Source organism: Bactrocera tryoni, chromosome 1 (assembly GCF_016617805.1).
Source record: "Bactrocera tryoni isolate S06 chromosome 1, CSIRO_BtryS06_freeze2, whole genome shotgun sequence".
NCBI lineage: Eukaryota > Metazoa > Arthropoda > Insecta > Diptera > Tephritidae > Bactrocera > Bactrocera tryoni.
The window spans coordinates 77,458,843-77,476,657 of NC_052499.1; the positions used below are offsets into that span (position 1 = coordinate 77,458,843).

Below are 17,815 nucleotides of genomic sequence, written 5' to 3' on the forward strand. Positions count from 1 at the left end.
AAGATTTAAATAGAAATTCAATCAGGTTTTATTAGACAATAGCAAACTGGTTTAACTCGGAAGCTTATTAGATGAAACTTTAAACGATTATAAGTTATGCATAGATCCCTAGTTGCCAAACTAAACATAAAAAATTAATCATACATAAAAATAGCAATAATATCTCGAAAATCGCTAAAATCAGAAATTAGAAATCCGTCCATCTGCATAAAACCGTTTCAGGCGTGGAAACCAATACATACTTTAACACCTCGTTAATGCCTCATACATGAATAGTATGAGTGATATGAGTGGTAAAATTCGAAAAATAGTTATTCTTTACTTATCTCAAAGATGAGAGAAAGTATTATTCGAATAACAGAAAAGAAGAAAACGAAGCATAAATATTAAATTTTTCGGTTTCATATCAATCAAGACTTCACATGTGGAATGGAAGCCCTTAAAACTGTCTGTATATACGCGAACTAGTCTCTGCATTATTGAGATATCGGTCTAAGTTGCAAAAATGCATTTTCACCAAGTGGCAGCTCATTTACCTGAATCGCCTATATCCACTATATAATGTTGTCATAAAAACTCAAAATCGATGAATATGGAAAACTAACTTATTTGAAAATATATCTTCATGGCACTTGGCATAGGTTATTTTCCAAGTCAAGGCTATAATCTCCGAAAAAATTGTTCATATTAGAACCGTACATCATAAAGCTGCTATACAAGCTGGCCGATAGAAGTCAAAGTCTTGCATGGAAACTTTTTATTTTTGAAGGTTATTACTCTAAGATATCATGATAACACTATATAGAAGTGAAAATAATAGCAGATGTAGCGTAGTGTCAAAAGTCGAGGATTTTGGGTATTGTATGTAGTTAAATTCCCGGGTAAATGATATTTCAAAAAAAAAAAAATGTATTTTGCTCAGTTGGTAGAATTGTTCCTAAATTATATCCTAAATATGAGAGCAATCTGTCAACCAGTTTTTACAGCAGCTGCTTAAGTCGGTACACCTCAATAGTGCGTTGCGATTCTTACAATGGATAATAATATCGAACAAAGAATTTGTCTAAAATTTTGTATTTCTAACCAAAATTGGTATGCGAAATCGTTGCGAATGTTGGAAATGTTGGCTTACGAGGCTTTGTTTTATCAAAAACAGAAGCCTACGAGTGGTACGCAGCCTTCAAAGCGGTCGAGAGTTCGTTGAAGATATACCTCGATATGGAAGACCTTCAACATCTTTAGTTGATGAAAATAGTAAAACAGTGAAGGATATGGTGCTTGAAAATAATCAGACTAGTATTAGAGAGATTGCAAGGGAGCTCGACATCTCTCTAGAGCCCGTTCGAATGACTTTGGTGGACATTTTGGGTATGAAATGCATTCTTGCTCGACTCGTCCCGATAAAAATGATTTTTTTTTTAAAAGAGTAGCTTAAACAGGTATCTTTTGACATGCTTGATCGTGTGAATTTCGATCTCACATTAATGAAGAGCATTATAAATGCAAAAGCGACATGGGTTTATGAGTTTTACATGCAAGTATGTCAACAATCATCGGAATGGATGGAAAAAATGAGCCGAAACCAAAAAAAAAAAAAACACGCCAAAGTCGCTAAAAAATCAATGTGATGCTTATTGTTTATTTCGATATGGTTTGGTGCATCATAAATTTGTTCTAAAAGTACAGATGGTCAATAAAGAGTTCTAATTGGTCGTATTGAGGCATTTGCGCAAGAAAACCATCGCCAACGACTGGAATTGTGGTAGAACAATTAATGGATTTTACACGATGATAATGCACCAACGTATCGAGCCACAATTGTGACCGAATTTAAAGCCAAAAACGCAATGAAAACTATCGATCAAAAACCGTATTCACCAGATTTGGCTCCGATGGTTTTTCTTTTTCACACTGAAATTGCCGCTCCGTGGAACCAGTTTTCGGTCGATCGAAGAGATAAAATTAAATTAGCTGAAGGAGCTGAAGGTCACACCGAAAAGTCCTTGTGAAAAGTGTTTCGATGATAGGAAAAATCGTTGGCATAAGTGTATTACGTCTAGTGGGAAATTTTTGTCACAATGTAGTACCATGAACCTATTTCAGAGTTGAAAAATAAATTTTGGAATTTAATCGTAGAATAACAATAACATGCCTACGGGACATATCCAAATTTGTATCTTGTTAAACTGACAGTTTTCGGCATTTCAACAACATCTTTACAATAAAAACAACACTAATGTCATCAGCTATACCTTTTATTTATGTGTTTTAGGTATGATTCCTTGCAAGTGAATATAAGAAAATCACTGTTCTTATTACTGATCAATACTCAAATTGTGGAATCCACTTGATTAGATTGATCGATGGTCAAAATTGGCAATCAATACAATAAATTTATTAAAATAATATTTTATATTTTAGCTTTTCCATAATTTTTTTTTAACATGTGAAGAAGTTCTCTGTATTCCAGCTCGATTTCGAATAATAACTATGAAGATTATCTAGCATAGCAAAGAATACTTTCAAAACACGAATAATAACAAGATCGGAAACAACAATTTATTTTACTATAATGTAATTTAATTAAAAATCATAAAGTCCCTTATTATCTTATATACTACGTAGACATATAGGTATATAACAAAATTTCCAAAAAAAAAAATCATAAACGTTCCTTATTATCTTATTTAAGTACGTAGACATATTTATTTACTTGAATCTCATTTTTCTCTAACAACAAATTACTCTTCTTTGATAATGTATTATATGATGCCGCGTATATATTGTACTTCAGATGTTCTAATAAAACTACTTCCAAGAAGTACTTAAAATTGTATACAATATAACAATATTGAAAACAAAAATAATGCAAAAGTTTCGTGACTTAATATGCTATAAATTAGACATAAACAAAATAAAGAGATAAACTAGACGGAAAATAAATAAAATCGGAAGAGGAAGGCAATGGAAAGTATGCATATTAATGAGACTATTTACACAGTTGAGAATGAATTTATTTAGGAACCGGTGTGTTGGCAAAATTTTGCTCCCAATCAAAAATCAATTTCAGCAGCTACGCTTGTACACACCCAACTACGTACATATACACACACATGTGCTTATTTATACATTGTTGATTAGTGTTACTCATACGCACTGGTTCACTGCCAATTTACAGCCAACATTATGGGTATTTAATGATTGTTTTCAATGCCATTAATTCGTGCATATGCACAAGTGGGAATAAAGAGACAAGCACATAAATGCATAACTAGCTGATGAAGGCATAACATAGCATGGCATAGTGATATTGATGCTTCGATTGCTCAATTCAAAGACACAAGACATTTTTAGATGTGAAAAATGGGCTATGCGGTTAAAGTGATCTTGTCAAATGTAAATATTTCGAAGCAAAGTGGATACATTTTTCAATTTAAATATATATTAAAAAAATTATGCTATGCTGCGTTAGAAAATGATTCCCTATACTTTGTTATGTATTGTAAAAAATTCAAACTTCATTGTAAATTGTATGATATTACAGAAGGTTTGAAATCGGTCTACCAATAATCTTAAAATTTAAGTTTAATTAGAGTAGACTACGGAAGTTAATTTTATAAGGCAAAAAAAATGCATAATAGAATTAAACTTTTTAGAAAAGAAAGGTAAAATAACATAATGGAAAGGACAATAATTTAGGAGTATCGATCTAAGATCGGGAAAAGTAAGAGGAGGGCGTGGTTGAATTTTTAATGCTCAAATGATTTACGATTTATCTCGATATCCGGCAAAACAACTAGTAACATAAAAAAAAGTTGTCTAGCAAAGTTGTAGGTAATAAAAAGATCTACAACTTTTGTATAAAGTAATTTTTTTATTTTGTTTAAGAAATTGTTTTCTTTCACGAATTTCGATGTAAACTTACTGACGTGAGAATATTCGATTGAAATATGAGGTAACATTCACACCATGGAGGTTGGAACCATGCGTCGAAGTTAACGCAAATGGGAAAGTTCTCTGAGCGCCATTCACTTGGGAATGGCCGGAAACGATTATTTTACATATGCCTCAAGTAGCTCACGATTTCCAGTCTTAGACCAAATATCCCCTGGGTGGCCAAAAACAACCGTTTGAAGGTCACCTAAAATGAGAAGGCGGATCATCCCTCCTAAGGGTTATGCGCTGGGTTTAGAACCCGCAATGATAATATGAGGATGGAACAGAAGTTTCATTGTCCAAGAAGAAGCTCAAATAGAAATTACCCATGTGAAGAGCAACAAAGCGGCGAGGGCCGAAGTTGCAGACAAAGAGACTTCCTATCGTGTGACTTCTTCAATTTATTGCTGGCGAAAATAATACGAGCTGCAGAGCTAAATAGAGAAGATACAATCTTCTAAAGGAGTGATCACCCGCGGGCGTACACCAATGATATTGATATCATGAGCATGAACACCAACAACAACGTCAGCATCCAAATCCAACGCAGAATATCTCTTGCCAACAGGTGCTATTTCAGATTGAGTATATAATTGAGAAGTAAAGTTCTCTCTTGACGAACAAAGATTAAATTTTATAAGTCATTCATCATCGATAACAATATAAATATACGACAACACTGACATAGTTCAGCGAATTGAAGTACACGCCGGGTTAAGCAGAGGAGGAGGAAGACCTCCACTCCGTTGGAAATGCCAGGTGGAAAGGGATCTGGCTACACTTGGAATCTCCAATTGGCGCCAAGCAGCGAAAAGGAAGAAATGAGTAAGCGGTGTCTACACCAATGAAGAAGAGGAAGAAATTTCGTGAAAGAAACAAATTTTTAACAAAATAAAAATAAAAAACGAAAAAATTTGAATTTTTCACATACATTTTTAGGTTACGTGATAAAAATGTCAATACAAAAGTTGTATGTTTTTTATTATCTACAACTTTGTCATAAAAAATTCTTCTCTAGAACTGGTAGATTTACCGGAAGTGGAGATAAACCGTTTATAACACTTAAAAATTTAACCTCGCTGCCCTGCTTTGTTTTCCCGCAAATAATGTTTGCTTTGGTGCTTATTATTTTATCTTCCTTTTCTGATGACTTTCAAGCTATAACATTTTTTTTTTATTTTTTTTTTTTAGTTTTTAAAAACTACTGTTTTGTCCTATCCATGTCATTCGCCGGACTTTGGTGTCGAAAATCAGCCTCCGGCAATTAAAAAATATGGATGTTTTTTAGAGATAGTGATGTGAAATAAAATATCGCCTCCAACAGCCCTAAATTTCCTTTTATGCGAATCATTTATTTTCCTAAAAACCGTTAGTAACATCAATATCAATGGAGATGATAGAAAATTTGACGAGTGTCTTTGATAACAGATCTGTTAGTTTGAACTCCCAGGAGCACTTAACAACTGATTCCTACATTCACTGCAACATTAAAGCAATAAAAAGAAATAATATATATATATATAAATATTTTATGACTGCATTACGCTTACATTGCTCATGATGTTCGCGGTGACGCTTTGGTTGAGCGCAAAAGCGAAATCTTCCATAGCTGAGATATTTTTTTTTCTTCACAATAAAAGCACTGTTTTACATTTTTTGCAACGACGCTACGCCAAAACTTGCACTCTCACCAAATAAAAGTGATTTTCAGCGTTTATTCATTGGCAGCTCGCGCTTCTCTTATAATTTGTTTGCAATCTAAATTATCTTTTCAATTATTATTTTTATTTGTATCCACCATTTTGAATGCTGCGCTGTTTAGCATTTTATTTTATGATGTTTGCACATTATGAGGTGATGCACTAACTTACACATACGTATATACTCGCACACACACTTGCACGCGCTCGTCAGCTGTGGTGCCGCTGAGGTTGACAACATTTGCACAACGCTTTGCAGTCACATTATGTCACACAACAAACAGCGCACTTTGGTGAATTTTCTAATTTTCGATTATTTCTTCTTGTTTGCGTTTCACTTTATCACATTCTCACGAGTTGTGCTCGTACTTTTTTGCCGCGCTCAGCTTCCTTCATCGTATTTTTGTGCCAATGAACGCATAACGAATATTTAAAACGAGAAAACCCGAAAAAATATCTTCGTGTTGTTTTGCCGTTTGCAAAATTTTTGTTGTTTACTAAGATTTCTTTCGCTTGTCTAAGTATTACAACAAAGTGAATTTATTATTGCGCTGAGTTTGCTATGAGGCGCGCAAATTAAACACATTTTCGACTGTCACCGCGCGTTTCGATGGTGACAACAACAGCAACAACCCGAAAGCAGTGACCACAAGAGCAACACAGAGATTTTTGGCCGAAATTCTGAAGACTCGCTAGAAACGCGCGCGCAACTAGGAAGCAACGAAGATGTTGTGTTCGGGCGAGCGCCCAACCGTAGCGTGCCTCAATACGTCATGCAGCGCGACCAAAATAACAGCACACTAACAACATAGGCGACGATACTTGAATACATTTTGCCGCCGAGAGTTGTTGTGCGCGCGCCCACTTGGACACAACAATTTTTTCGCTTTTATTTTTTGAATTTTCACTTTGATTACTCAATATACATATAAATGTGCACGATGTGCTTCGTGTTGTTGTCTCTGGCAACAGCTGCGAAAAAATTTACGAAACGAAATTTCGATTAAATATTTTTAAGAAAATCATTTTTTCATTATATTGCACAACTTTTTTTTAAATTTTCTCAATAATTTTAGTGAAACTAAAACACTTGCTTCGTTGGCGTTGCACAATTCCTCTATGGTGAACTTGAATTTTCACTCTTATGAGATTTGGTGCACTTGTATAACGAGTTAAGAAGCGCTTATCCCGTCGCACGGAACGCTCGCCATCACTCACTCTTCGCAACTGAAGTGAAAAATTGTCACCGTAAGAGTGTCGAGGCGTCGACTTTCGCGAAAAACTGTCGCGCCTCTGCTCTGTTCTTGGTGGCAGCGCTGTACGCCGTCGCTGGCCTCACAAGTATGCTAGCGCTTGTCGTAAGACTCTAGCGTCATTATATTTTTCAACACGTCACTCCTTGTTGGCCGAGTAGTAAACAGGTAGCGAGCTATTTGAGTGGTTGTTCGAAGAAGCAATGCACGCAGGGTAACGCAGAGCTTTTGCGCAAATTGGAACCTTACATGCCAGTGAGACATAAATGAGAATTTACGGTAAATTTTGTTGGACCCTAATCCGTACTAGTAGCTAGGAATTAATTAAAATAATTTTTTCTATGAATTCAAGCTCTTTAGTAATATATGCCCCTGTTAAACCATTTTCAGATATCAAAAATCCGAAGCCAAAATTTCAGTTCCTTATAAAGCTCTAATGGCAGCGTAAAGAGTGCATTTATGTGCGTTTTGTCAGTTCTTTGCAAATTTATATAAGTTTAAGCCAAGAGCATTGGAAAGGCTGAATCAAATATTTCTGCTAATTTGTAAAATTATTATTATTATTAACAAAAGTATCAGGACATCCCTATTTAAGTCAAATGAGCTTTTGAACGGTTTAACAATTAATGGATAATTTTTCTAAAGCCAACACGCGTCAGCATAGGTCCACGTACTTTCTTATACACTAAGTTCTCAAGCAATCAAACTCCATAGATGCCTTTGTGACGTCATCGCCCATAGTGCACCACTACTCCAAGTAACTTTAAACATTTTTCCAACTCCAACTTTTCCAACTCTATTATTATCTTGGGACCAGCTGTACTTACTTTCTTATTCTTCATGTCGCACATTTAGACATTTTGTTTATTTAATGGAAATGTTCAAGTGACACGCAATGTCAACTTCCTACAACTGTCTTTATGGCACAACTATTTACCCTGTAAACAGCCATGTACTATTTCCTTCAACTATGTGTGTATGTTTGTATATATGTATATATGTGCTTGTAGATATAGCTGTTCGTGCTCACGCGTATTATTTGAATAAACAAATGGCTAATGAACATGGAAAAATGCATAAGAATGCTATGAATGATAAGTGGCAGAGATAAATATTAGCCAACAAGAATTATGGTAATTGATGTTTTGTGGAGTTAAGAAAGAATGCGCGGGAATAGGTACAAAGCCAAGGCCAAAAGAGTGAAAGTGCAGATTGGTTCGTAGTACTAATAGAAAATCGCTTCAAATTGCAGGCATTTTGCTTATTATTTTAGCACTCTTGAAGTCGTTTTATATGGGCGCTTAATTGAATCAATTAGTGAAATGTTCTCTGTATACATAAGAAAAAGAAAATTAATTAATTTTTTTTAATGAAATACTGAAATCGCTTAGCGTTTGTAATTGTTAATAAGATGAGAATAATCTGAGAAAAAATAACATGAACTTATACCTTTGAGTAGTTCTTGCCTTTTAAAATTACTCTCAGTACATTTGCCGGAACCCTGAATTCTTGAAGAATAAAATTTAGTCCAACTTAAAAGCGTTTATTCAAATTCTGAATAAAGAATTTGTCTCAACTTTGGTATTTCTAACCAAATATCGTGTGCGGAATCATTGAGAATGTTTGAAAAGGCTTTCAGTGATTCAATTTTATCAAAAACACAAGCATACGAGTGGTAGACAGCCTTCAAACACAGTCGAAAGATCGTTGAAAACATGTCTCCTTCTGGACATCTTTCGACCTCTTCAACTGTTGGAAATATTTATAAAGCGAAGGATATAGAACTTGAAAATCAAGTGTTGGAGAGATAGAAAAAAAGCTCGATATCTCTCTAGAACCCGTTCGAATGATTTTGGTGGATATTTTGGGTATGAAACGCGGTCTTGCTCGATTCGTCCCGATAAAGCTGAATTTTTTTCAAAAATAGTCCCGTAAACAGGTCTCTTTGGACATACTTGATCGTGCGAATTCCGACCCCACATTCAATGAGAGCATTTTAGCTGCCCATGTGACATGGTTTATGTGTTTGACATATATACAAGTCAACTATCATCGGAATAGAGGAGAAAAAAGAGTCGAAACCAAAAAACCTGGCTAAAGCCACACAAATATCAAGGTAATGCTTATCATTTTTATCGAGATTCCTGGTTTGGTGCATCATGACTTTGTTCCGGAGGGACAAACAGTCAATAAGGCCGTATTTGGCCGTATGAGGCCTTTGCGTGAGAACATCCGTTGAAAACGGACGAATTGTGGAAGAACAAATCAAAGATTTTACACGTTGATAATACACATTCGCATCGAGCTACGATTGTAACCAATTTTAAAGCCAAAAATGTAATGAAAACCTTTGATCAACCACCGTATTCACCAGACTTGGCTCCATGTGACATCTCCATCTACAAACTGAAATTGCAGCTCCGTGGAATCCGTCAATTTCAGCCAATCGAAGCGATAAAACAAAATTCGCTGAAGGAGCTGAAGACCCCAAAGTGCGTATTAAAAGTGTTTCGACGACTGGAAAGATCGTTGGAATAAGTGTATAATATCTGGTGGAGATTAGCTTGAAGGCGACAAAATAAATATTGTTGAATAATTAAGTATTTTGCGTTTTTCATCGAATATTGACTAATTTATAGCATTTGCTTGTCCATTTTCTTTCAAATTTATTATATTTATATTTTTTTACTTGAATTTATAATAATTCGCTTACCTTTACTTTTAACCATTTCCAACTTCAGTACTTAGAATTCACTAATGCAAAGCAATATTGCAGCAGAAATATGACCATAACGAGAGTAATAAAAATGTACCACTTTGCGGCGCATGACCACATTAGTGCAAGTTAAATTATGGGAAATATTGCACTTGCATGAAGTCATTTGCACATTTGGGGCGCCGTTGCCTAATTCAATTAGGAAAAGTGCATTGCGCTGCCGCTAAAGAGGCTAGTAGAGGGCGCAGCGAAAATGCATAAATAATTACCGTTTCTGCTGAGATGCGTGACAACTGGGAGTCATAAATTTCGAGCACTTAAGGGAGGCATTCCTTAAGCGCCTGACATTGCAGGTATGTACAATGGAGGCGCTCTCATGGCCAGCAACTAATTAACTATTTTGGCATATTTTTTCCGGTGAAGTTGTCACAATTTATTTATAACGTTTTCATAATTACATGAGATGACATTAAGCCTAAGGTACTCGCGCTGCCGAAAACAAGAAGTTTTGAATATTTTGCTGTTGCACTGGGTAATCGCTGCTTCCAGCCATGTTGAGTTTCACTTCAGAATTTCTTTCTCTTCAAATTATTAAAACAAGCAAGCTTTCATTTTAAATTGGGCTACAAATATTTATTACTTTTCAGCCAACATTTGCCGTTGACAACACTTGCCGCACATTAAAGTCACACCCTTGGCATTAATATTAATTAATGTGAATCATAAATCGCGCACGCACACCAAACCGGCTAATTTAGTCATCGAATTGTTATTCCCTAAAATAATAAAAAAAAAAATACCGAAAAGAGCAGCAAGAACAACAGCCAGAACACGATGGCCAAAAACTGTTTACAACAACATTGGCACAGGCTGTGCACTGCAGCTGCGTTTGCGACTGTAACAGCTTCACATGTGTTTTGGTATTTATGCGGGCATTTGCGTGCGTGTGTGTGTGTTTACTTGCAGCCGAGCACGCGGTAAGTAAAAATAGACGCAGCAGCCGCCAGCCGCTATTGCCACCACAATCCATCCGAAAGCATAGCAAAGTAGCGGCGCGACTGCGGTTGCTTGTGACCGGCGGGCAAACAGTCATGGCGCCAATTCGTCAGTTTGTCAACCAACAACATGTCTATTTGCACTCTCAGCTGGTGCACAGTGGGGTGGTGGGTTGGTAAAAAATAAAAATTTCGAAATTTTCCAAAATAGTATTTTTTTCTATTTTATAAAGATTAAAAAATTAAAATTTTTAATAGTAAATTTTATAGACAATATAATATTAAAATAAAAAAATCAAATCATTAAAAAATAAATAAAGAAAAATGAAAAAAAATTTAAATTATTTTAAAAATATATTTTTTTTTTTTTCAATACAATATTTCCTCTCTTTTATAATTAATATTAAATCTAGACAATTTTCCTCCTTAAAGTATTTTTACGATAATATACATATATGTATGTATATTAAAAATATTTTTTTTTTAATTCACAAAATGTCGTTACTCAAAACATGATTGAAATATTATTGTAAAATTTTAGTATGTTGTTTAAAAAAAATATGCAAAACCAAAAATTTCGAATATTCACACTAGGTATGCCCCTTGAATATTTTTGTGTGCTGCCGTATATAATGCTCCTAATTGTGGGCTTTAGTTTCTACATATTCTTTACAATTTTTGCTCCAAATTCAAATCGTTGCCTACATTTAGGCTGATATTCAATGATCGAACGTCATAAGGATACATAAAGTAAAAGTTTCAAAACTAAAAAAACATCAATATAAAATTTATTGAAATAATTTTTAGACGTAATTCATTTAAAAAAAATTATATTTATTGTCCAAATATAAAAAAATTAGGTACTAAAAAATATCTACTGCAAATTTCAGAAGACTCAGAGCAATTTATCCTTTCATCCTGCCCACCGTGCGTTGTAGCAGCTTTTATATTTTTCCCACTTTTATTTCTTTTTTTTATTTTTAGTCTTGAATTTATGTTCTAAAAGTTCATTGAATGAACTGGCATTTATACACACAACACATAGACACAGGCGTTCAGCAGCTGCCGATCGCGTCTTTTATTGTCAGAAAATATTAATAAATGTAAAGTTATGAGAACAAGCAGTCAAAAAGAAAGGCAAATGGCCGACAAACGACAAGCAGCAAAGTACACACACAAATTCGCGTCTGCTGAGCAGCTGAAGAGCCATGCACACGCACACAGACGCACATGTTCGCTTTGTGTATGGTGAATAAAGGCACTAGATGAAATCAAGTACAATACATGTGAGTGGCGATTGAATGCGATTGAGCAAGCTGAAAGCTGGAGAATTGAAGTGTATTCTTGTAAATGACGCAGCCAGTTCCATTTTATTTGTTTATCCATTCGAAGAGTCAACAGTGAAGTGCGTGTCGATTACAGCCACGTCTTTTCATTGACCTTGTTATTTAAGTTTTTTTATATTTTTTCTTCACTCATAAAGCAATTTATTGTTTTCTTTGATTTTAGCAAATAAAATTGAAAGGGATAATGAGATAAGGAACAGATATCGAAAATTAAAGTGGATCGCGAGACAATGGAGATTGAAGCCATTGACGTACATGCAGCGAATCCATTATGATTTCGTTTAAGTGTTTTTTTACTAATTCCAGATTTTTGTAAATATTTACGGATGCAAGTATGTGTTTAAAAAAGACCAATCACTCTTTTTAAACAAGAAAAGATTTTTCGCATTTTCTGAAGGTACAAAAAAATTATAATGTAGAATTTTACTTATTAACTTTCTTTGTATACATTGAGTGCAACAAAGATCTTTTTCATTTTTAATACGAAAAAGAATACGTTTTGTGTTGCTATATGAACTATGTGTGTTATATTCAAGTATATTACCGAATTTTCAACTTTTGTCAGTGCCAAGATACTCCTTATCGAAAGATATATATAATATTTTACAATCATTTTCAAGATGCATCCCAGAGTCAGCATTTGTCTCTACATGTTTAATTATACATAGCAGAAGAGGTTAGTAGCAAACTTTTTGCCTTAATATCAGCAATGTATTAGTTGTGGCCTACATTTAGGCGTATCAAGAAGTAATGCAAAAAATATTATCAATAAAAATACAAAAGGTTATATTCACTTGTCAATGTCAAATAATCGATTTTATTTATACATATACATTCATACATTTCATACATTTAAGAATATTCTCCAAAATTTTGAAGTTGATTGCGCAAATACTAGTTTTGGGTATGAGCGTATTTTGAAGAAATTTTTTAATTTAATCAGTTTCCAAAATTGTAAATGCAATCTTGTCAAAATCTTGTCAAAACACTGTTTATGGACGCTGTGCGGCAAATTCCTTCAATACGGCGGGACCGAACGACTTGAAAAATGTTTAAAGCTTTTTTAGATATATTTATTAGGTAATGATTGAGGTAATAAGATTTTTATACATTTGCAACCAGTTGCTACAGAGTGTAATAGTTTTCTTAACTTAACAGTTGTATGTTATTACAGTGTGAAAACGGGCGAAATGGAACTGCAATCACGCCTACTTCCCATATAACACTATTTTAAATTTCATTTGCTTTTTTCATCTTCCGGAATACAAATGAAGAAAGCATTTATATAATAGGGTAAAACATTCTACGGAGAATTCATTGAGAGTACTCCAACTTAAATTTATGACCAAAATTTGTTAAAAATCCCCTAGGTACCGAATATTTGGACCCCAGTACATATAGTTGACTTTTTACCGAAAATATCGGTCAATGTGTGATATATATAATTGAAAGTCAGAAATAATTTTTCCCTGATAAGGGTATATCTGAGTGTCTAAAATGTGTTGAATCGGGTTAGTACTTCCCTGAGCCCCCATATACCTAACACAACGATTTTCGAATTTCCAGGTGACTTTATATCGCATGTATTGGAGAACATGAAAGTTATCTCCAAGAAAATGAGAGTGCTTGTTCTATTGATAACAATGTGTTTTTGTGTATAAAATTGATAAAATTGGCCGGAAACTTGACCTAGTCCCCTTATAACAAATATATAACATCCGAGTGACTTTACTCTGTATGATTAGTGAGAGTAAATGAAGCGCATGAAACTCGTTTTTCTCAGAATGGTGTTTTTTAAAATGTTTTTCAATCTCAAAGGAGGAGTTCTGAAGATATCTAGTTCCAATTTGGCGAGAATATTTTTAACGTCATTCGCTATCGCGCTATGGAAGCTTTTTTTTAAATAAATCTTCCAATTTTCTTCTACGAAAAGCTGTCAAAAAAAGGATCAACATCGATACTTTTTGTTCAAACTCCCGCCATTTGGCAAAATTCAAAACAAAAAAACAAAAGCTTCCATAGCCCTATAGCAACTTTCCTACCGATTAATGACCTTTTTGAAATTTTTGGTTTAGATCAAAATTGCGGCCGCAATCGTGGACATCGTGGACCTTTTTTACGTATCATTTCAACAAATAATTTAACTATTATACAACCAAAAAATAAACTTAAAAAAATCATTTTGTATTCGTCATGAATGCATTAATTTATAAAAAGCAAACGAACCGATTAGTTAATTTCTACATTACAAAAAAAATCGCGAAAATCTGTGATTTTTTGGAGGGTCACAGTGAGATGATCCCTTAAGTTAAGTTAGCCATTTCATCATGAAAAGATATACGCTTAATGGTAACCGAATATTTTTGGCCCGAAATGGATGATATGGACTTGGACAATATGTGGTTCCCAGAGGACGACACCACAAGCCACACAGCGAGTGTCACAATCGATTTATTGAAAACCAAATTTAGATGAAGGTGTTATCTCACGAAATGGCTCAGTCAATTAGCCGCCTCGGTCGTGCGATTTGACTATTTTCGAATATCGAACGTGAAATTGCAGCAGTATCGGCCGATTTATGCTTGAAAACCGTCGAAAATTGGGTTATCGTCTGGAGCGTGCTCGTGCTGGCCATTTTTGCAAATTGAATTCCATACATAATGGCATTTGTAGCGCTCTTCGGCGAAAAAACTACTTAATTTAATTTTAATTATTTCTTGTTGCAACTCTGGGATTTATTTAGATTGGTATGAAAAGAGTATGAGTATGGGTATGTACTTGAGGTAAAGGAGCTGACGTACTACAAGTACATAGTTCATTTGTGGATACATCATGCCGAAGACTATGTTTTCGCTTATTTCAATTCGTGAACATTTACAGAGCAATTAAGGTATATTTTTATTTATAAATATTCACCAACTAACCAGGCTTTAATCCATTCGATTACAAAAGAAACTCAATTTCTAGGCTAATATCTAAATGTGAGAAAGAAGTGAACTAAAACTATTAACATTGTGAATTTTAACTTAATTTTTAAGAGAAATTTGATGAATTAAATTTTTTTAAACAGAATATTTCTATTTGTTCATCAAGCAATCGTTCACAATTGTTAACGGAATTATAACACCACTAAGAAAATCACAAAACCTCCTAGAAATATTTGCCCCAGCAAACCAATACCATTTGCTCAGTATTCTTGTATAAAACAATATATTACTCTATATAAAATACAAATATCTGTATATGTGTATATTTACATGAACGGCTATTCTACGCAGTAATGGTGACCTAATTCCTAGCATTACCTATTCGCCCATTCAACCATTCGCCCAGACGTTCGTCGTTATCTGGCGATTGACATTTTCCAGACGAATTGTCGTCATTGCCCTAAGAAAGTATATAAATTAACAAAAGCACGCACACAAATACACGCACACCCATACACAAGGAAATGGCATGCAAGGAAAGAAAGTGAAATGGCGCATGAGTTTCTTTTCCATAATAGATAGTCGTTAGTGCCTGCAAATGCAAAGCTTGCGTTGGATTATAGTTACACCCGCGTGTGTGTTTGTGTGCGAAAGTGCGAGGGCGCATTATAATGGGCAAAAATCGATTTAAGCCTTCAACCTGTCATTTCGCTGGCATTCCGCTTAATGTAGTGTCATTTTGTCATGCCGCGTGTGTGTGACCACAACCCAATCTACCATCGAACACACACGCAGCCGAGTGCACGCCAGCTTTAAAGCACGCAAGTATTCGCCTATGATTATTAGTATTCGGCGTGTCGAACCAATTGAATTGATTTTCTGTGAAATGCGACTCGTTTCATTTTCACTGGCGTCAATGGAAATTCCACAAATGACTGATCCACTAACTGCAGTAACAGTAACCCTTCATTGTGACATAAGTCAGCCGAAGCCGTAGCGTACGCACCAAAATTGTTCATTTCAGCCACCTTCAACTAATATAATATTTATAAGTAGTACGTGTTCGCTCACGGTAGATTTGCATTTGCCAACACCCACACATATTCAGTTTCTTATAGCACTTGACAATAATTTCTGCAAGTGTCACTTGTCACAGCGCTCAATAAACAATAAATTGGCTTGACCTTCAAGGAGTGGTCAACCGTTTGTTGTTGTTGTATGAAAGTAGCGGTTTACTAATAGCCGACACGAAGAATTCTTTCATTTCTATGCATGATGAAGACGCCTATTTATGAATATTTATGATTAATTTTCGAGATTTGATATACAATGTATTATCCAAGCATATACAAATGTATATGAGCGTGTACAAATCTGATAATTGGCTCTCTAGCAGCACTTCACATGTGTTTAGTAAATGAATTGCGATCGAGATTTTGATTTTAGTTAATGAATAGTGAGAGCAGCCAACGCCTTGGTGCTCATTGTTAGTTTTACCTGCGTGGAGGGTGGCGGCAGCACCGATGCATCATGACAATTCGGACACCAATAAACCATTTGTATTATTTATTTGTGATTAATCACTATTGGCTTATGATTACTGATAATTAGTCAGGTTAACATTTTTTTTCGATATTATCTGTAGTTCTTCCCCGTGCATGTTGTAGTGTGTTCGTGGCAAATGTAATCAAATAATTAATTAAAATTTGTCAAAAAAATATGCAATAAAATATGAATAGTGTGCTAGGCATATTTTTTGTATTATATAATAAAATAATAGTAGTTATAATATAGAAATATATTATACACCTGTTGCTACTCAAATACTACAATAATATAAAAAATATGTTAAATTAACCAGACAGAAATCGAATAACTCTTAGCTGTTGAAAAATTTAGTTGCCTGTCTACTCTGAAAGGATTCCATCCGTCAAACATTTGACACCTGAAAATAATATTTCAAAATTATATCTTCTCAGTAACAAATTTCAGTACAGTCAAGTCCTACTACATCATAGTTAATAGTCATTTTAGAGAAGGTGTGAAAGTAACTCTGCTTGATTCTATTGCAACAAAAACAAATTTTTGGCAGAATGTTAATCAAATTCACAAATAAAATCAGATTAGGGTTTGTAGTATCTTCCAAGAAGAACCGGCGTTTTCGAGCCAAATTTTGTTCAGCGACGAGGCCCATTTCTGGCTCAATGGGTATGTAGACCAGCAAAATTACCGCATTTGGGACGAAAGGCAACCTAAAAAGATTTATGTTGGCCGGAAAATTATCGGTCCATATTTCTTTAAAAATGATACCGATGAGAACGTAACTGTCAATCGTTATTGCGTCATGATAACCGACTATTTGTTGCCTAAAATCGAAGCTCGTGATCTTGACAATATTTGGTTTCACGAAGTCGGCGCCACTTCCCACACAACGCACCAATTAATGGATCTTTAAACTAATTTGCCTTTTGAACGTTAAAAAAATATAGTACATATCCTGATTTAAAAAAAAAGTTCTACGAAAATATTATGCGCTTCTCAGTTTTTGAGATATTGATCTGAAACTTTGCAAAAATCAAACTGAACGATCGGAATCAAGTGCTGGTATGGCAGCTTCCTTATTTTTGAAGAGTATTCTAACTACGGAAGGGTTTTTCTTGTTTTCTTATATACCGAAGAATGACGACAAAGCTTAGAATGTTAAACTCAGGCCAGGAACATGAAATTGCTAAACAACATTTCATGGAGCGCCTGATATGAACCGGGTCTACACTCAATTTTTTTTTAACGAGGGCACATAATCAAACGCTAATCAGATGCATTTTTTAAAATGAAATTTCATTATCGCGGCTTTATTAATATACCGTAATCAAGGATACTGAACTGCGCTCGTTATGTTCAGAAGTCAATACTTTGGTATGTTAAAGTCTACAGAAAATATA

General features: G+C 34.6%; 1 protein-coding gene across 13 annotated transcripts in view; it reads right to left on the reverse strand.

The window, feature by feature from the left end:
* Positions 1–16,453, reverse strand: part of LOC120769448 (calcium-activated potassium channel slowpoke) — a 155,218-nt gene extending 138,765 nt beyond the window's left edge. For 6 of the 13 annotated variants that reach the window (XM_040096524.1, XM_040096518.1, XM_040096487.1 and 3 more), the window contains exon 1: positions 16,371–16,450. In XM_040096524.1, the coding sequence (XP_039952458.1) occupies positions 16,371–16,430 (60 nt within the window). In that variant the 5' untranslated portion in view covers positions 16,431–16,450. Of the gene's footprint in view, positions 1–5,486; positions 6,602–16,370 lie in introns of those variants that run through there. The other 7 variants (XM_040096502.1, XM_040096532.1, XM_040096460.1 and 4 more) reach the window with 4 other exon arrangements.
* Positions 16,454–17,815: the final 1,362 nt, after the last annotated feature.